Source organism: Asterias rubens, chromosome 19 (genome assembly GCF_902459465.1).
Source record: "Asterias rubens chromosome 19, eAstRub1.3, whole genome shotgun sequence".
Lineage (NCBI taxonomy): Eukaryota > Metazoa > Echinodermata > Asteroidea > Forcipulatida > Asteriidae > Asterias > Asterias rubens.
The window spans coordinates 3,940,839-3,955,376 of NC_047080.1; the positions used below are offsets into that span (position 1 = coordinate 3,940,839).

Below are 14,538 nucleotides of genomic sequence, written 5' to 3' on the forward strand. Positions count from 1 at the left end.
CAGGTGAGAATACTGGTCTCTGATAAACTACAAAAGGTGTCCAGCACCTTGAACTATTTGTTTTCAATTTAAGAACCTTTAATAAGTTTTGTTAAAGGATTATTTTTCTCATTTTTCTCTTCAAAGTAGAGAAATGAAAATGGAATGTGCATGAAATAAGAAAATTATTGTTTCAAAGTAGAAGCAGTTGTCAGAGAATTGTGGCATTACATTCCATGCATAAGTCATTTGGAAAATTGGAAATTATCGTATACTTTTGGGAAAGTAGAAAATGCTTGAATGCCTTCTTTTATTAGGCTTGTACTGGTAATTTGCGCTGGTTATGAATATATTTAGATACATTTTTTTCTAAATTGTTTTTATGAAGTTATTAATTGTTGATCATAATTTGAAATCATTCCATCTGAATTGAATTTGTTTTTTCTTCCTTTTTTGTACATCCTTTGGATAAGTAATAGAATTTGCAAAGATACCCTCTTGAGTACTTTGAATCATAAATTCTACAATGCAAAGTTAGGATTTGAGACCTTGCATGGGTTTTTCTTTTTCTTCTTGCTTTGAAATCTTTACGGGTATTTTTACAAAGTGTTATTTTGTAATGTACACCTTTTTATTGTTTATTTCTTTTTAAATGGATAATTTTGACATGCCAGGATCGGGAAAAAAGGGTACTCTTTTAGGGGACAAAAGGGGTGCAACATCTGTTTCTATGTGGGTTGCTTCTAGACAAAATGTCAACTGTAGTTTGCATTCGTATTTTTTCTAATCCACTCAATGACAGATCATTGCTGAATTCAAGTAGACCTGTAGTTTTGTTTTTACCCAAACCCCTTGCCCTGGGATATGCCAATTAAGCTGCAATTTTGTTTATGTTTTATAACCATATAGTAACATTCTAAAAGCACAACTGTTTTTAACTGCAATTTCGTTTTTAATTTAATTTCAAAAATAATTACATTTTATTAACCTTCTCAAAACAATATGAAGTACAACATATATTTTGGAAAATTATTCAAGGAAAACCAGATTCTGGTTCATAGAAATGCATATTCAAATTGAAGAGAATTATCATTATGCAAAAACAGATTGTGTGATTGATTGCATCCCCCCCCCCCCCAAAAAAAAGTGAATTTTTTTCATGCCAAGTATGAATAGGTTTTTCGTCATAAACTGAAACTAATAGTGGGAGGATGCAATAGGTAATTTCTTAATTAATGCAATTTGTTTGCACTGAAATTTTAATCTTCCGAGAGATGAAAAAAGGTATGCTACTTGATTTGTAATTACAAAAAAAAGAAAATGTTTGTTGACAATACTTGACTTTATGATCATTTTTATTTGTTTCATATTTGAAATTGAAATTTTTAAAATTTGTTTTATTAGCAAACAGTTCTGAGTTTTGACAGGAGTTGTCTAAACTTTTGGTATGGAGCACTGCATATTTAAACGCACAAAATCACTGACACGGCGTAACATGATATTGTTTTTGTTCTGTTTCTTTTTGGGTAGGATTTGAAACTTTGCATGGTGGAAATACGATATGGAAAGGTTTGCGGTAACTATCTCTAATAATAATAATAATAATAATAATATTGAAGTCTTATATAGCGCACGTATCTACCAAACACGGTACTCAAGGCACTGAGTATATACAAACTTTCAGAAAGATAAGTAATTGCAGTGATGAATTTTGAGACCCAATTATTTAGCACCTTATTATGAGCTGGGGTGGTTCTGAAAAGAATTGTTGGTTTCAACTCAACGGTTCTTTTCAGAGAAAGCTTTCTCCAGAAGACGATCAGAGCATAATGATCGAAACGTCGAATTGAAACCAACGGTTCTTTTCAGAACCACCCCAACTCATTAGAGACAGTCATTACATGGGCCCAATTTCATACAGCTGCTTAAGTCAAAAAATTGCTTAAGCGCGAAAACAGCTTGCTTATTTTACACATTTTACTGCCAAAAATTTCATGACATGTACATTGCTTTTGACTAATATTTAGCTGTTGTTTATTTAGCATAACAATTGCGTGGAGTCTTAGCCGGTAATCTGATTTTACAAAGCAAAGATTTTTTTGCTTAAGCAAAAATTTTTGCTTAAGCAGCTCTATGAAATTGGGCCCTGGTGTTAATGCAAACCATTCCATATCTGTTTCTTTTTCTTCCTGAAAATACTTCTTGCCACAATTTGTTAGTTGTGTGACATTCAAACTAAAGAAATTGAATGAATGTATTTCTAAATTATCAAACCATATATGTTGTTTTCAAATACTTTATCTTTATTAGAATGGTTAAATTTAAAGATCTGTACCAAGCTTGATATTGCCAAGCAAAGATTGATGTTACAATAGGGTTTAAACATAAAAGCAAACATTGTGAAATTGTGTGTGGGATTAAATAGCTTTTATAAACATGTGTAATGCTTTAGTCTTGTTTCTGTTCAACCTTTGCATATTTTGAGGTGGCATAAATAAACAAAATGAATGAAAGGAAAGTTAAATAAAGTTATTCCCTTTATTTGATTAGTGATGGAGCTATTTATTTCTGCACGTAAGGATTTGGAGAGTTTATTTCATTGAGTGTTATTGGTATTTAACTTCTCATTATGTTTCCTGGATTCAGGATTTCTTTAAAAAAACTGAGTCTGCAAAGTCTTTCTTGAAAAGAAGTAAAACTGGTCATCAAAGTGAGAAAGAGACAGTGCACATTGGGTCAAAACTGTTAGTTTTGTCTTTTTGGTGATTCACAGAGTCTGTAAACCGGAGTTGTAACATTGGGGGGGGGGGGGGGTGGGTAGAATAGTGGGGAACCCTGGCCCCTAAGCCCTTTTCAGGAATGTTCTCGTTCCTTGGCAAATTTCTTTACAGAATGCATGATAAGATGTCACCTTTACTACGTTCATACTCAGTTCCATTTTCATAAACAATGAATCAAGAAAACTTATTTTGCAGTAGTGTGTTTGCAAGACAACACTTTTTTAAACATCCAACCCCTCAAGTGTCCTTTGCTTATTCAAATAATATTTAGAACTTACATTTTTCACTGTGTAGTCAATGGTTTGGTTCGGGGTTTTTTCAGTTATTGTCAAGACCAACCAACCCCAAGATTTGTAAATATTCATTGGCTTCATAATATAATATACCGAAGAATGAAGTAATGCCTCGAATTAACCAGGTAGTTTTCGACAGCGTTTGGTCTTTGTTAACTTCCTCTTTGCCTTATACTTGATTTCTGTGATCCTAATCCCAGTAACCCATATGATTAACAACATTTTATTAAAATGAATTTTCACAGCTTGCTTGAATTATGTGCAGTTGATAGAAAACTAGAGGATAGGGGTTGAATGATTTGTTTTCTTTCCAACCCACATGATGGATGATCCTCTTTATTAAGTAAAGAATGATTTCACAAAATATTGCCACAAGTGTTTAACACTACAGAGAGACTCCATCAGAAAACCAGCTGTCAGTTTCCTTGAGGGACAATCTTATTGTCTAAGACGTTCAATAACAGCTGGCCTTTCTGACGCCACAGGAAAGTCTTTTGACTTTTTGAATTCCCTTTTAAACAGATTTTGTTTTCAAAGCGCATTTTGTAGATGCGCTAATTATTACTTTGCATAATGTCGATCAACTTGCTGATTATAGATGAGGCATTGCCTATAATACAGGCTGTTTAAAATTCCTATTAAAATTCATGCATCAAAAGTCCTCAGTTTTCAAATTCCTAATCGCAAGAATAGTTCAGCACGCAGAGTTCCCACGCTGCACGCACCTAACTGTGGATTGTACATGTAAAAACATGTATGGGAACGCCGCCTGCGGTCGTCCTCTACGTGTGTGCGCGCCCGAAGTCTGTCTCACGCATTGCCTTTTCTTTGCTTGTCAACAACAGAGGTCGCCTGTGAGAATTCCCGCAGAAATTCAGATGATGAGCTAGATGCGGACGAGGAGAACTAAAAGTTATTAACTCAGAAAACACGATAAAGGTAAAGTTTCATTTTTTTAATGGTTTGCTTAATTGACAAGGAAGGTTTGAAAGTTATTATGTGAGTGACCAATTCAAATTTGACATGCCATTTATCGAACTGTTCATGTAAATATGACCATCATGGAGGTCCGTAAAAAATGTAAACATGTCACTGACCATGCATGTAAAGTCTGCACTAGGGGAGTGGTACAAACAAAACAGAGTTCGAGTAGTTGCAGGGTGACTGACACTTGATTTGAGAGTGAACCCGCCTTCATTGTCTGTCATAATTACTTGTTTGTAGCCTTACGCTTTACCTCCATGCATAAGCTTTGTCATATAAGTTTAAGGCTAGACCTGGTGACTGGGGCGCTAGATTCCTTATTTTAAAATTTTGACATAAACGCCAAACGGTAAAAATTTCGAAAAAAGCCTGGAATCTAGCGCCGCAGTCATGGATGGGTCTAGTTTAAAGCCTGGTTTGCTTAGTTACTCTAGTCTAATGACTAAAGTCTAATTTTAATTTAACGTAAACTCTGCTCTGTAGAGAAAGGTAACTTTTATGGAAAATGGGGCTTTACATTATTTACTTAAAAACAAATACAATGCGATTGTTGATTTGCTTGTATTGTGTATCAATCATTCATCATATCATTTATACTTGACACGTAACAGGGTTTATTTACTTGAAAAACCCCCAAAACAAACGATTGAATATGCCGTCTCATCTGTCTAACTCTAGCCGGTGAAGTATCAGGTCTGATAATTTTCCTTCGTTGCTTCTTGTTTTATCAGAAAATAGAGATGGAGCAGCTGAATGTAACCACTGGATGAGGATTCCCCAATGCGGGTAATGAAGCGCATCCAAAAGCATCTAATTGGTCATCTAGAAGAATGATATCATATGGACGTTAGCTTCCATGAATCCATGGCAAACCACAGGGTATTATGGGAGCTTATAAATCTAGACCACCATCATCATGTTCAGGTGTGTTACATTTTTAATTTACTTTAATCTAAATCATTGCGGAAATGGAAGGGCAGAGCAGGCAAATTATTCCTTTCAAAATGTCTCCCAAGATGGCGGACAGGATTGGCGAAGGTAAGTGCGTTGCCTGTTTTTGCAAGGGGTCTATAGGGCTGTAGCACTTTTCAAAACCATGCAGTCGGCATGTTGGTTTACGCTCAGTCAGTTTCTTTGAAAATGTGTGCTTTTGTATGACTGCCTAAACTGTCCGTTATAATGTTATCATTACAGAGGCATGGTTAAAGCGAGTCAGTGACAGCTACTCATCACTAAGAACTAGGATTTCTCTGGACACTAGCATTAATAAAGAGACGGAACTCAGTGCACTACAACAGGCTTGTTGGTAAGTGATCGTTGAGGCAAAAATATCTTATCTGTTGGATTGGCAGGTGCTATGAGAGTACTAAATGGTTAATGACCTTTTCCTGGTGTTTTGTGGCTGAGCAGTGAAGGTCACTGGACTCAAGCTCTGGTGTTGTCAGCAGCAGAGTGTGGGTTTGAATTCTGAACACGACGCTTGTGGTCTTGAGCAAGGCACTTAACCGTAACTGCTTAAGCTTTGTAAAAAGTTGGGAAGGGAGTGCATTCTGCTCTACCAGCAAGGCTCCTAGTAGGTGATACCCATGTCTACATCCTTACGGACTGTGAAGGGGATAACCCTGCTTCAGCCCCAGGAGTAGGTAGAAACGTGCTCCTGGTGTCATTTAAGTGTAGCACTCACTCACCTTGAAGTGGCTGTCCTTGGCCTTGTGATGTTAGGTTCAAGGTAGGCCTACAGTATATAAAATTGTTTTGAAAAGTTTCTGTATGGCGCCACCACTTTTTCATTCGATATGAAATAATATAGTATCTAATTTACCTCAATGAGATATCCCTTTTTCTAAAAATGAGTGAAAAAGTGGTGGCGCCATACGGAAAGTTATCCAATTGTTTTTATATATTTTGCAGTGACGATGACATTGATGAGGTTCTACAGTTAATTGATGACACAAATATTTATGAGAAGACTGAAAGCGGCGGGCACTCTTTACTACATCTGTGCTGCATGGATGGAGGTAGGTATCATAGTTGACTGCCAAAGATCAATTTCATAGAGCTTAAATATAGAAAGAATGTCGCAGGTTAAAATCCCTCTCTAGTAAATTTTTCCAAAAAAATGTTAACCCAAATTTTAAAAAATTTATCAAGTCAGTTTCTTGTGGTGTATTTGAAACATTTGCACTTCCTTAAAGGTGAACCCTGTGCCACCGCTTCCAGGTAGTATCGTTAACTTAGGTTCAATCCCCAGCTATACAGCAATTACGGGTTAAATGGCTTCTGACTAGCACACCCTAACAATGCATTATAATTTGATGTTGCCAATGCTTTATGCCTAGGTTGCAGGAGTGCAGTTCGCTTGTTAGCCAGAGTAGGAACACGCATCAACAGTCTTAATGCAAAGGGATTCGCACCTCTGCATATAGCATGTTTCAAGGTGAGACCAAAGCCTAGTGATTTTCCCCTACAGACTGATATGTTACCTCTGTGGAACTGGGTTCGAATCCCCCACACTCTGGTCAACAACACTGAGTTTCGATTCCAATTGGGTTCATCTAGTTTACACAAATAAATTGCCCATAGGTTTCCACTAGCACTTACAACTTGTTTCCTTTCCTATGTTGGGACTGGGTTCAAATCCCACACACTCTCTTCACAGCATTGGGTTTGATATACCCACCATAACACTGTCCAAAGTCCTATAATTTTACCACCAGTAGCCCCAAAAGAAATAATGCCCTGCATGCTAGTGTTGCCCAATCACATACTTATAGGACATTTTCTTGTTAGGGTATAGACCTGTGGGTGTAGTGAACATTTTATTAAAATTGAACCTCATGCAAAGGTTACCAATGAGTCTCATCATTTGTATTGATGATATTTGTGATTGCACAGGGTGATATTGAGCTAGTGAGTGACTTGCTAATCGGTGGAGCTGATGTGGAACAGATCAGCTATGCATCTATCACCGCTCTTCACTTAGCAAGCCTAGAAGGCCACGCCCAGGTTGGTTCATTTCACAAATCTAGATATTTGTTATATTAAGAGTTTTTACCTTTAAAGTAAAAAAATAATCTGTGTCCGATATTCAATTTTTTTTACCCTATTACAAAGTTGTACAAACAAAAAATGTGATGTCAAAAATTCAGCGACCTTCCCTTGTGACTCCCTAACCATGTCACCCAGAACCCAGAACTTTTGGAAGGGACATTTCAATTTTTTCAAGTTGGGCGCTCTTTTCTAATTCCTTCTTCAAATGCTCTCTTAGCATGTCTGAAAGATGCGATTAATTCCATTTTTTGAAAGGCACAATTCTATTTCTTTTGAAAGGGTGATCTTTCCTAGTAATACCTTCTTCAAAGGCTGTCTGAGATGCAATTATTTGCACGCATTGATGAATTCTTATTGGGTTTTTTGTTCGTAGGTCGTTGAGCTTCTGCTGAGGTATGAAGCTAATCTGTGCACTCAAGATGTCCTTATGTTTACTCCGCTCCATGCTGCATGTTTCTTTGGTCACGATCAGGTTGGTTTTCATTGTCAATTTCGGTTCCTTGTTTTACCCTCCTGGTTTCTTAGCATTTGTCAGTGATTGACTGATGATTGGAATTATTCAATGGAAAAGGTTGTGCATGGTGGTAAACACTACACAAATTAAAGATTACAAAAATCGTTTTTAGTGAGAGGCACTGCAGCCGTTGAGAGTATATAAAAGAATTCCCTTGGAAATAAAATGGTTTGGGGATATGTTACCCCAAAAATATTTGAATCTGAGAGATAATTCATGCGTGAATACTTCGCCAGATTTCTGAGAATTGGATGTCCATTTGCGAAACTGCGGCCAAAGATGTGGTTGGTACAACACTATCACCTCACTAAAGCTAAACTTGAATGGATTCATCATTCTTGTGAAAATACTGTGTCAGTTTTTTGCTGTTTTCTCAAACTTTCATATGTTACTTAAACCAGGGGAATGGAATCGGGGAGTTACACAATAACTCCTAGAAAGTGATTTTACAAGGCATAATTCCAGAACAGGCATTTGTGTATCTAAGGAGCTTTGGAAACATGTCTACCATTTTGTAACATTTTTGTTTCTTGAAAATGTCTCGCGTAGGTCGTAAAATGTTTGATCAACCACAATGCAGACATCAACGTTGGTGGTGGGGTTGGATTAAGGCCACTTCATTTATCATGCACTCAGGGATTCTTGACTGTTACAGAGCTGTTGGTAACCGGCAGGAAGAACAACAAAGCTGATGGTATGTATTAGAAAACAAAGTCAAAGTCAAAGTAAAATTTTGGCTCGACAAAAGTAAAGCAGGAGGCCAGTTGCAGAGTTTGCGTGTGACATGGTATTTTGGCTAGTTATCTTAGTATTGTAGTAACCAAAGTTGTTTTGAGCTTGTTTTGTTTGTGTGCTCAAGCAGCTCAATGGAATTGGGGCCAGGATGGTGAAAGACCTGTGGTGGATTTCACAAGGAGTTTAGACTAGTCTTATTTACTAACTTAGGACTAGCCTTAAGTTTTTGATACATCCTAGGACTAGTAGTTCTTTGTGAAACTGACACCTTAGCACATGGTTCAATCGACAAACCTGCAGTTAATGATATTTATAGTCGCACAATCAGTGAATTCAAAAGTCTGTGATTGGTGATCATCAAATTTAATTATTATTATTTTTTCGTTTGTCAGTAAATATTCAAGACAATGAGAATAACACGCCACTGCATTACTGCGCAAGATCGGGACATTTACTGATCCTCGACTATCTTCTTCACCCTTCCCATGGTGTCAAAGGTCACGAAGTCAATATCTATGGTGACACTGCTCTGCACATGTAAGTTAATTACAGGAATTAATTTATAATGCAGATGTTGTTGCCTCGGGGATAAACAAATTTTGTTTTCGTTTACCCTTACGCTGTATACTTAGTACTTTCCCAAGTTCTGTTAAAAAGAGTTATTATTTATAACAAATGTTTTAGTACCTGGATATTTTGATATTAAGTAATTTTGACATAGCCGGACTACAAAGATTAGTCATTGGAATTATAAATTCAAAGGAATAATTGACCAGAAGTAGATTGTCAAGAACTGTATCATTGAAAATTGTGCCTAAGATTGTAATTGTAAGTATAACCTTGTGTGTGTCTGCCTGCATCCGTTATTGTTGTGTTATTTACATGCAGTCTTTCGGTCATAGCTTCGTTGTGAGTTAGCTTGACAAATAATCCATTTATTTTCTTCTGCACAGAGCTTGCTACCATGGCAAGATTGAGGTCACCAAGCAGCTCCTACCAAAACTGACTCCAGAGTGCTTTACTATTGAGAACATTTTCAGTGAGGCGCCTCTTCACTGGTAAGTCTTCTCTCATTGTCTCAAAAAATATTAAGGATTTTAATCTGCGACCTCCAGAGTAACAGGCTGCGGCTCTACCAACTGAGCTATCTAGCCCCTTTGTTGGCAGTCTCCCTATTTTGTCAATTTTTTTGTTCAGGGCTGACGGTCAGAAGCCATTTAACCTCAGGCATGTTATTCTTCCTACTTTGGTCTGTTTTCCGTTTTTGTTTGCCCTTCTGAAACAATCTGAACAAATTTGTGATTAAACAGCCTGAAATGTCTATTGGTGCCTACACCAATGTGTACATGTACAATTTAGGTCAGCCCTTGTAATTTCCCCCATTAACCAAATATCATGCCTGTAACCTGCTCTGCCCCAAATATCACAACCATTCCCATGGTGAGATTTCCATCAAACCAAATCGTCAGTTGTTAACCATCCCCCAAGGTTTCCAGAAATGTGTCCAAGCCCATGGAAGTATAGTCGTGGTTGTTGACTTTGTCTCATTTTAATGCAGTGCTTGTACATCAGGCCAGAGCATGGATTTGGTGAAGTTTCTAACGGAGCAGAATGGAGTTGATATCAACTACCAAGGACGGGACGGACACACAGGTAAGCACCTGCCATTTAGATGTTTTAGGTTTATTTTTTATTTTTTAAATTCTGGTGATTTTTTTGGGGCCACACATTTTTGTCCCATTATCTTGGCCCAATTTCATGGCTCTGCTGGACGTAAGCAAATAATCGGCGCTTGTGGAAGCTGGGAAGAAGTAAGCAAAAGTGGTGTGTTTCTTTGTGTGTTATTGGTAAGGCCATATCCGAATTGGCGGCTACGGCTGAGGATGAGGTACACCCTTACACAAGATGATGTGACAATGTAGCTGTAGCCGTAGCTGTAGCCACCAATACGGATACAGTCTAAAGGCCGAGTCACACTGCAGCGATAACGAAAACGATAACAATTACAACGCAAAGAGAACGCATTCTATTGGTTGAATTGCTCCACGCAGAATACGCACACGCTCATTCAACCAATAGAATGCGTTCTCTTTGTGTCGTTATCGTTCTCGTTATCGCTGCAGTGGGACCAGGCCTTAAGTTATGCATCACCAGAAATTTTGATCCAATGTTTGATTGCTTGTTCTCGTTGCAGCATTACACAGTGCTTGCTACCACGGCAGGCTCCAATTGGTGCAGTTCCTGATAGAGCAAGGAGCAAACCTGGATTTAGCATGTAAAGATGATGTCATGGCCAGCAAGGCTAAAAAACAGACATGTCTCGTCTGGGCAAGTGAAAGAGGTAATCTTTTTTAGTCCACTGATTGTGAGACTTTTGGGTACCCGAGGTGGCAGCAGACTTCACAAGTAAATCCAGTTTTCTTGGAAATGTGCGCATGCTGCAACTTAGTGTTCCAAAGTCGTTTATTCTTAATCAAGTTTGTTTGGATGTGATCCCTATATTGACAAAACAGGGAGATCACCAACATTGGGACTAGATATCTCATTTGGTAGAGTGCCGGCCCGTTAATCTGAACATTCAAATCCCGCTCTAGTAAACTTTTCTTTGATAACCCCAAAGTATTTAAAATGTACCCAGTCAGTTTCCCTTTTGTTTTATTACTTGATATTTGAAATAAAAAAAGTGCATCCTCTTTAAGGTAATCCTTCTGCTGCCGCTTCCCAGGTTGTTCTGTAAACTTGGGTGTGATCCCTGGCTACCTGGCAGTTATAAGTTGAATGGCTTCTGACTGGCAACCCGAACAAAGATATTTATAAAATAGGGAGAACGTCAACTTAGGTCTAGAAAGCTCAGTTGTTGGAGTGTAGCACGTTAATCCAGTGTGTACAGCTTCAAGTTGCACTCCAGTCATATTATCTTTATTCAACTCCAGGTCATGACGATGTAGTGGTCCTTCTGAAGAAAGCAGCGCAGGATAGACCAGCCTTAATCCACATGAAGACGGTTGACTAACCACGCCAGCTCAGTGTCCTCAGTAAGTAACAACCTAAGACAAAAATAACTAGCTGTTTAATTTACAGTGTACAATGTACTATCTATAAAGTTAAGTCAATTTATTCAAACAGGGTGCGATCGGTTTAAAAGCAATATTAATAATGACATTTGTTTTAGTGAATGTCTATATAAACTATCAGTATTACTATTATATAAAAGAGTTGTCAATATATATCTATTGTGAAAATTGTCACCTATAAACTCATATAGAATATACATATTTAGAAAGCTGCAGTTTAGAGTTGACGTCAATACTGAGATAAAGGTAATGTAATATTCAAAGGACGTGCTGTACTTAAACAAAAAAAGACTTGTATCCTAGCTTATCATAATGGTCATTTTTTGTCGCTGTTCCCATGAAGTGACCTATCTGTCAAAAATTGGTTTAACAATTTGGGGAAATGGGTTTTTGTGATGCAAATTCACTTTGCTCCTATTATATGCTGGCTGAAAGTATAAACCATGAACTTGGGAAGCGGTTTGCCAGAGCATCTTGCATCTTGCAATCAGGGAGATTTTGTCCACCAATCAGGGAGATGTTTAGAATTACATTCAACATAATAGGGACAAAGTTTCCATAATTGGGGAGTTCTTTTTAATTTGTTCATCAAAACATGGAAAGATTACAAAATTTTAAGGGAACTTTTTGCACACATCAGAAGAGTTTGCAGCTTTGAATTGTTTGCTTAGGAGAGAACTGAAATCTTCCACAACTTTTGGGAATTTTTTTTAGATGCAATTTCATCAACAAACACTTCTGAAACTGCAAATATTCAATATTCGTCAGCTTTCTTTGTTTGTGTTGCCTTAGTAACATGATGTTAATTTTTCCATGATGTAATTACAGCATTCCACCCATTGTACTGAAATTGTATTCTTTTATTAATGTTTTGGGAACAAGCTAAAAATTATTATATACCACACACATTTCTTTGTCATTTTGTTTGCTGAAACACGCATCTTGTGACATCCATAATTTTGCCATGTATTTACTGCCATGATGCTTAATAATTTAACATTTGAGTCCAATGTGGATTGTTGTTGGACGTTTTGTTACTAGTTTTCACGAATAATCAGTCCCTGCCCATTTTGTCCAGACGAGGAAAAGTCAAAGTTGTCTAGAAGACACAAAAATAATTATTGGTTACAATTTTGTTCCTATGGTAGAACACTTGTGATTCATGTTTTCTTTTACTGCAAACAAAGGCCAGTATTGTAATTCCATTAAAAAAGTTAAATCAAATTTTAATCTGATCTGTTGTATCAGAAGTACTTGACAAGCTACAGTACTGGTAATATTTTAGTTTAGTAATATTGCTTTGAAGATTATTTGTTTTTCTGAAAAGTGTAAACAAAGCGTTGAATTATTATTATGTTTAAATAGTTGTTATTTTTTATTTGTATGAACTCACTGATATTGCTAATGCATTGCAAACTATTTTTTTGTCAGAAATGTAAATGGAACATATTGCTGCTTAAATTGGATTGAACATTGAGTTGCAATTGCCAAAGATTTGGCAAAACATAATGAAGAGAAATCTAGAGTTTTTATTTAAAGAAATCCAGGCAGCTGCTTCTACATATAACTTTTTGTTTGTTTCAGGTTTTAAGTTTGTTGTCTCAGGAAGTCAGATATTATGTTTCTTCAAATGTTAATTACTTGTTTCAATTTAAAAAATAATGTTTTTTTTTATTAGTAATCAGATGACCAATTTCAGGGCCAAATTCTTGAGTCAGTCTTTCGAGGGGAAAATTTGAATTTTGTTTAGTGTATCAGAGCATGGAGGAAAAATGTTATTACTAATTTTTCCTCCATGATCAGAGGTAAATAAATGGAGTTTCTTGGCCGAGATGTCTAGTGGGCCAGACTGAAGGTCATGTGTTGTTAGAGTCAAGGTTCGAGTCCCAACCGTGGACTCCCAATGACTGGGACTCAAACCCACACTCGGCTGATTAGAAGCACAAGAGCTTGAGTCTAATGCTCTGACTCGCCCGGCCATTACACAACGGGGCCCAATTTCAGCAGAAACTGCCAAACAAATTTCTTGGCTAAGCAAACAAATCATTGGGGCACCAGTCGTAACAATGTAAACTTGATTGAATACTGACTGGTAAACTGTTTTGCTTAGCAAGGTTTGCCTGTGCTTAGCAGGTTTTTCTGCTTACATGCTTGATGAATTTGGGCTCAGATGTATTAAAAGGGCTTGAGAAGCTTGTAATGGGCTGATGAAGCAGCGAATGAGAACTGTGTAGTAAGTAGGATTTGAAACTTTGTATGGTGGAAATACGATATGGAAAGGTTTTCGGTAACAGCTTTCTTCAGAGCATACTGATCGAAACGTCGAGTTGAAACCAACGGTTCTTTTCAGAACCACCCCAACTCATTAGAGATAGTCATTACATGGTGTTACCACTAACCTTTCTATATTGTATAATATAAGTGAGTCTCAGGAGAATTTGTACTGGTATGGATTTTGTAATCACTCAGCTTTAAGAATCTCAACACATTTTTGTTCATAATTACATGTTTCTACATTTGTAAATGAAACAAGTGGGTTATGTATCATTCCTATAATTCAGTATCTATTTGATTCTAATAGTTTAAAGGCATTTTAATTAATTCATGAAATTACAGTTACATAAAGCGTACAGATGTACCCAACTGTATTGGTTTACTATTGTTTTAACTCCCACCAATTTTATTTTGTTTGTTAGAAATATATAATTTCTCTCTCTGGGAATATTCAACAATCAGAGTATAAAATAAATGTGGAAAAAATTCATCAAAATTAATGTGTTTACTTGTAGAAATGTCGTTTTACTTTGTTTTCAAAATATTAGTATTGAAGATTTTTTATTTTATTTATTGCTTGAGGCGAATCTCTTGCACTAAGGCATAAATGAAAGTCAAATGAGTCGTCAGGCCCAGAATGGAGGTTGGGAAGATTTTTTTATTTTTCTGGTGACCACTGGGGGAACTCTTGATTAAGAAGTTATGTGACAGGAATAACATAAGGTTGAGGATGTAATGGTCAGCAGGGGAGTAATGGTCACTGTAATGGATAGCCTTTTGTCAAGGTCTTCGTGGCATAAACAGCGGAGCGACTGGAACGGGAGACCACGCGCACGAGTCAAGTTGGCGATTTT

The 14,538-nt window shown here is 36.9% G+C and overlaps 1 protein-coding gene across 2 annotated transcripts; it reads left to right on the top strand.

Moving 5' to 3' along the window:
• Positions 1 to 3,905: 3,905 nt before the first annotated feature.
• Positions 3,906 to 13,719, top strand: LOC117303419 (serine/threonine-protein kinase TNNI3K-like). 2 transcript variants are annotated; one of them, XM_033787610.1, is made up of 13 exons: positions 3,906 to 3,991; positions 4,768 to 4,960; positions 5,231 to 5,342; positions 5,948 to 6,054; positions 6,376 to 6,473; positions 6,932 to 7,042; positions 7,461 to 7,559; positions 8,151 to 8,295; positions 8,729 to 8,873; positions 9,290 to 9,394; positions 9,895 to 9,989; positions 10,531 to 10,677; positions 11,270 to 13,719. In XM_033787610.1, the coding sequence occupies exons 2-13, from the start codon at positions 4,921 to 4,923 to the stop codon at positions 11,347 to 11,349; spliced, it is 1,284 nt and encodes a 427-aa protein (XP_033643501.1). In that variant the 5' UTR covers positions 3,906 to 3,991; positions 4,768 to 4,920; the 3' UTR covers positions 11,350 to 13,719. The 2 variants fall into 2 exon arrangements, with proteins under 2 accessions (XP_033643501.1, XP_033643502.1); XM_033787611.1 differs by lacking the exon at positions 3,906 to 3,991 and adding an exon at positions 4,217 to 4,251.
• The last annotated feature ends 819 nt before the right edge of the window (positions 13,720 to 14,538 follow it).